Raw genomic sequence first — 5,634 nt, forward strand, 5'->3', positions numbered from 1 at the left:
AAAATGATATTTATAAAAAATATTATTTAAAATGATCAATTTTTTAGATTATAACTTTATGTCTTTGTTACCAATCATATTAATTATCATGCAAAAATCATTATTTTCTTTCTGGGTAGTGCTAGGGAGCCAATGGCCTAAGTATACAATGTGTACAATGGGCTAAACCTTTAGTCCATGAATAAAATGAACATCATCTACACTATTCAGAATAACCATCCGAATACCAGGGATAATAAACATCTCATCCTAAAAACATAAGTTAATTTTGGAGTTCACCAAGGATCGAATCTTTGACCTTTCGGATCTAGAACTCTAATACCATGTCATGAACACACTCATCCCAAAAGCGTAACCTGACAGGACAATGTAACACTAATGGTCATATCTCTAATACTTCCTAAACTTCCATTGTACACATTGTACGCTTAAACCATTGGCTCCCTATACTTTTCCTTTCTTTAATCACGAAACATTCTCTGATAATTTAGATTAGATTCTACTTGATTGAAATTAAGAAAAAAAAAGACACTCTAATAGTCTAACCATTTAACAACAACAAACAACAAAGTTTTGAATGTTTTAGAAAAAGAAACACTAGTGCTACTTTTAATTTTTTTTTTTGTTGGTGATGAATATAAGTTATGCCTATTTGAACATTCTTAATTCCCAAAATGGTTTATTTGTTTTACCTAATTCCCCAAAAAGAAAGAAATAAAAAATAAAATAAGTTAAAAAAAAAGCTGTCTCCTTTTTGGTTGAGAAATACAAATTTGGTTGACTCATACTTTCTCTCTCTTGTTTCTCTCTCCTACTTTTCTCTCCTTCTCCTCTCTTTCTTTCTTTCTTTCTCACCTTCCCTGTTCATGGCACCTCTCTATATTCACACACTCTCACTCACTCACACTCTCACAATCACAAACACAATCACACTCTCTTAAAACCTCTTCCATCTTCTTCTTGTTCCTCCTCTTTTTCTTCTTGTTTTTCTCTGGGACAATTCATCAAACACTTAGTCTTCTTCTTTTTCTGCTTCCATTAATAACATTCCAATTCAGCACAAGTGGCAGTGGGTGATGACCCTTTATGGCTAAATGCCCCAAAACGAGACTCACTGCCACCACCCCAATGGTGACGCCACCACCCTCACCACCACCCCCAACCACCATAACAACCACCCTGTTCTGACCCTTCACCTCAAAGACCCCATTTTGGAACAAAATTCAGACACCCTTTTCACACCAACACCAACAATGGCTTCCACAAACTCCACCAACTCCACCGACCCTCTTCCTTCCCCTGATGACATCGCCGCCAAAGCCCTCACAAAACGCTTCGACGCACTCATCACGGTTCGAACCAAAGCCATAAAGGGAAAGGGTGCTTGGTACTGGACCCATCTCGAACCCATTCTTGTTCGGAACCCCGATTCCGGCGCCCCCAAATCGGTGAAACTCAAGTGTTCTCTGTGTGACTCTGTTTTCTCTGCTTCCAACCCTTCAAGAACAGCTTCCGAGCATCTCAAGAGGGGCACGTGTCCCAATTTCAGCACAGGATTGAGGCCCGGTTCGGTTCCTTCTCCGCTTCCAATCTCAGTGGTCAACACCGGTTCGAACCATAGCAACAATAGCAGGAAGAGGGCTTCACCTGCTTCACCTGCTCCTTATCAAAATCATGCCTTGGCAATGGTGGAGTCTTCAAAGTTTGGTCCTTTTGGTGGTGAAATTGGGTACACTCAGGTGCATGGTAACTCTGTGAACCAGCACCATCATCATAACCAGCATCAGCATCATCATCAGCAGCAGCATTTAGTGCTGTCTGGTGGGAAGGAAGATTTGTGTGCTTTGGCTATGTTTGAGGACAGTGTGAAGAAGCTCAAGAGCCCTAAGACCTCACCTGGTCCTGCTTTGAGTAAGGAGCAGGTCAACTCTGCCCTTGAGTTGCTCTCTGAGTGGTTGTATGAGACTTGTGGTTCTGTGTCTCTGGCCACAATTGAGCACAGAAAGTTTCAGGCTTTTCTAAGCCAGGTTGGTTTGCCTGCAACAAATACTTTGAGGCGTGAAATCTCAGGTCCAAGGCTTGATGCTAAGTTCAGTGAGGCCAAGGCTGAGTCTGAGGCCAAGATAAGGGATGCCATGTTCTTTCAGGTGGCTAGTGATGGTTGGAAGAATAGGAATTGGTATAGTTTGTGTTGTGGTGGTGAGAATTTGGTGAAGTTTGTGGTGAATCTTCCCAATGGTACTAGTGTGTTCCAGAAGGCTTTGTTCACTGGTGGAGTTGTGTCTTCCAGTTATGCTGAGGAGGTTCTGTGGGAGACTGTGACTGGTGCCAGTGGAAGTGTTGTTCAAAGGTGTGTTGGGATTGTTGCAGACAAGTTCAAGGCCAAGGCTTTGAGGAACTTGGAGGCTCAGAACCATTGGATGGTAAATACTTCTTGTCAGCTTCAGGGGTTCATTAGTTTAATCAAGGATTTTAACAACGAGCTACCACTTTTCAGGGTTGTCATTGAGAATTGCCTTAAGGTTGCGAATTTTATAGACAATGAGTCTCAGGTCAGGAATAGTTTTCTCAAGTACAGGATGCAAGAGATGGAGTATTCAGGGTTGATTCGAGTCCCTTCGCCGAAATGTGACCCTTTAAAGAACTTTGCGGCTTTGTTTCCGATGTTGGAGGACATTTGGAGCTGTGCAAGGGTGATCCAGATGGTTGTGATGGAGGATACGTTTAAGGTAAACTGCATGGAGGATCCACTGGCCAGGGAGGTGGCTGCAATGGTTCAGAATGAGGGCTTTTGGAATGAGTTAGAAGCCGTTTATTCGATTGTGAAGGTCATAAGAGGAATGATTCAGGACATTGAAGCTGAGCGACCATTGATTGGTAGATGCTTGCCTCTTTGGGAGGAGTTGAGAACCAAGGTGAAAGAATGGTGTTCCAAGTACAACATTGCGGAAGGTCCTGTAGAGAAAATAGTCGAAAAGAGATTCAGAAAGAATTATCACCCGGCATGGGCAGCAGCATTTATTCTTGATCCGCTTTACTTGATCAAAGACACAAGTGGAAAGTATCTTCCTCCATTCAAGTGCTTGACACGTGAACAGGAGAAAGATGTAGATAAGTTATTGACAAGGCTTGCTTCGAGGGAAGAAGCTCATGTTGTGTTGATGGAGCTAATGAAATGGAGATCAGAAGGGCTCGACCCTCTTTATGCGCAGGCAGTTCAAATAAAGCAGAGGGATCCGGCGACGGGGAGGATGAAAGTCGCAAACCCATTGGGTAGTAGGCTTGTTTGGGAAACATGCTTGAGTGAGTTCAAATCCTTGGGGAAGATTGCGGTAAGGCTTATCTTTCTGCATGCAACCTCATGCGGATTTAAGAGTAATTGGTCTTTCATGAGGAAAATATCTACAAATAAACAATCAAGAGTTGCATTGGAAAGAGCCCAGAAAATGGTGTATGTTGCAGCTCATGCCAAGCTTGAAAGGAGAGACTTTAGTAGCGAGGAAGAAAAAGATGCAGAACTGTTTGCCATGAGCGGCAGCAGTGAGGAGGGTATGTTAGCTGATGTCTATGCTGATGCATCCTTAGTGTAATGTTGCATCTTTTTTCAACTTATTTAGTATTGTGTAATTGTAGGATTTATCATATTCTTTCCAGCACTTCTATTATTCTCTTACCATTTTAGTGGAAGAAATTTTTGTGACCTGGAATTGAATTGAAGTAGGAGGGTATTAGAAGAAGTAAAAAGCATGTTAGTGATCTTGTTATCTCAGTTTTGATTCTAATGAATCATCCATCCTTTTCCTTTTTCGGCCATTATTTTTGTAGAATTTGTAAATGAGGAACCTTTATCATTTATGAAGTATGATCATGACATCATTTGATGAAGAGAACAAAGAATGGTTAGTCCCTTTAACCTAAGAAGAAATGTTTGAATTGTATAAAATTGACCTTAATTGAAATTATTAGCTTCTAAGACATGTTAATCCTCTTGTACTTATTCTTGTGCTGAGCTTTGTGTAGATCAAATTCTAACAATGTTATTTATGGAGATACCTTTTTGCAATAATTTATTATCCATATATGTTGACACTAGTATGATGTTGATATAAAGCTCCCATCCAAAATATTTGAAATTCAAGAATTTTCAAAACCAAAATGAGTATGGTCAATGTGATAATTTATTAAATTAAATTCTCATCAACAATAATAACTACTTTAAAGAGACATCTTATGGGGTATCATCATGATTTCTTCACATGAATGTGGAAAAGACTGCTACAGTAATAGTCCATAGAAATTATGCCCCTTAATTAGTTGATAGTTCAAATGTCTTGATATGCCATAACACAATACAACTTGGTCTAGATTCTGCTTGTCACCAAATTTTGTGTCTCTGAATAAATAAAAGGAAGATGACTGTTTTTGACCACCTGATTTCAATCACATCCAAAGACTTCAGTGCTTAATTTGAAGTTCTAAACATAAATTCATGAGTTGACAACAAAGATAAAAGGGTCTTGCTGCTTTCAGCAAACACCCTGATATAGAAGTTTCAATTTCTTGTACTGTTTATCCTCTTTATTTATTGTTTATTGTAAAAAAAGTAAACTAACAAGTTTAAACAGAAAAAGAAGTTAAAAATCTGAAATATAAAAGTTAGGAACCTTGTGTCAAGTTTGAATGTTCATGTGTAGCAACACCCTTTAACAGTAATGAAGAGTGTTCTATTCATGTTCTATTCCATAGTTTCTGTTGAACTTACTCCAGCTGTTTTTACTTGCCAAATATTTGTAGATTTGATTATTTTGTTCTAACAACATTTAGTTATGTTGTTATATTTCTAACTCATTAGGTCTTCGGCAACCAACATAAAAATATAGTCGAACCCTCCATGACATGAATCAAAGACATTATTGCGCTAAAGCTAGGTCGTTGCCCGGAAGCAACGCACCGTATGGCTCGAGTACGGTTTCAAAGCAAGAGCCGCTGTATCGGTGCCCGGATGTAGTGTTAAATGAGCAAGGGTTCTCGCGTTTTCGTGAACGGACGAGGGTAAATAAGCTAGTTCACAAAGGAAAAGGTAAAGGTCGAAGCGACAGAAGGTTGAGATTTGGGACATGGAACATAGGCACTCTAACAGGAAAGTCCATGGAGGTGGTGGACACCATGACAAGGAGGAAGATTAACATTATGTGCCTACAAGAAACGAAATGGGTTGGTGCAAAGGCTAAGGAGTTGGATTCTTCTGGTTTCAAACTTTGGTATACAGGAAAGGTGAAGAATAGGAATGAAGTTGGAATAATTGTGGATAAGCAGTGGAAGAAGGACGTAGTGGATGTCAAGAGGGTGGGAGATCGGATCATCTCTATCAAACTTGTGGTGGAGGGAGGTGCTTTCCATGTGATTAGCGCCTATGCACCGCAAGTGGATTCGGACGAACAACACAAGATAAGGTTTTGGGAGGACCTAGAGAGTTTGGTTCAAGGCATACCTTTGGGAGATAAGATTTTCTTAGGAGGAGATTTAAATGGCCATGTTGGGAGAGAAGTGACTGGATATGGGAGTATTCACGGAGGCCATAGTTTCGGGGTGATCAATGCCGATGGTAAAACTATTTTGGAGTTTTCCTCAACT

The 5,634-nt window shown here is 40.1% G+C and overlaps 1 protein-coding gene across 1 annotated transcript; it reads left to right on the forward strand.

Moving 5' to 3' along the window:
- Nucleotides 1–586: 586 nt before the first annotated feature.
- LOC112801725 (uncharacterized) lies at nucleotides 587–3,885 on the forward strand. Its single transcript, XM_025844633.3, has one exon. It carries the CDS (start codon nucleotides 1,095–1,097, stop codon nucleotides 3,588–3,590), a length of 2,496 nt encoding a protein of 831 aa, XP_025700418.1. The 5' UTR covers nucleotides 587–1,094; the 3' UTR covers nucleotides 3,591–3,885.
- The last annotated feature ends 1,749 nt before the right edge of the window (nucleotides 3,886–5,634 follow it).

Source organism: Arachis hypogaea, chromosome 5 (assembly GCF_003086295.3).
Source record: "Arachis hypogaea cultivar Tifrunner chromosome 5, arahy.Tifrunner.gnm2.J5K5, whole genome shotgun sequence".
Classification (NCBI taxonomy): Eukaryota; Viridiplantae; Streptophyta; class Magnoliopsida; order Fabales; family Fabaceae; genus Arachis; species Arachis hypogaea.

What these genes read in the sequence shown, in the direction of transcription:
- LOC112801725 (XM_025844633.3), top strand. Translation starts at nt 1,095, where the DNA reads ATGCCCCAAAACGAGACTCACTGCCACCACCCCAATGGTGACGCCACC.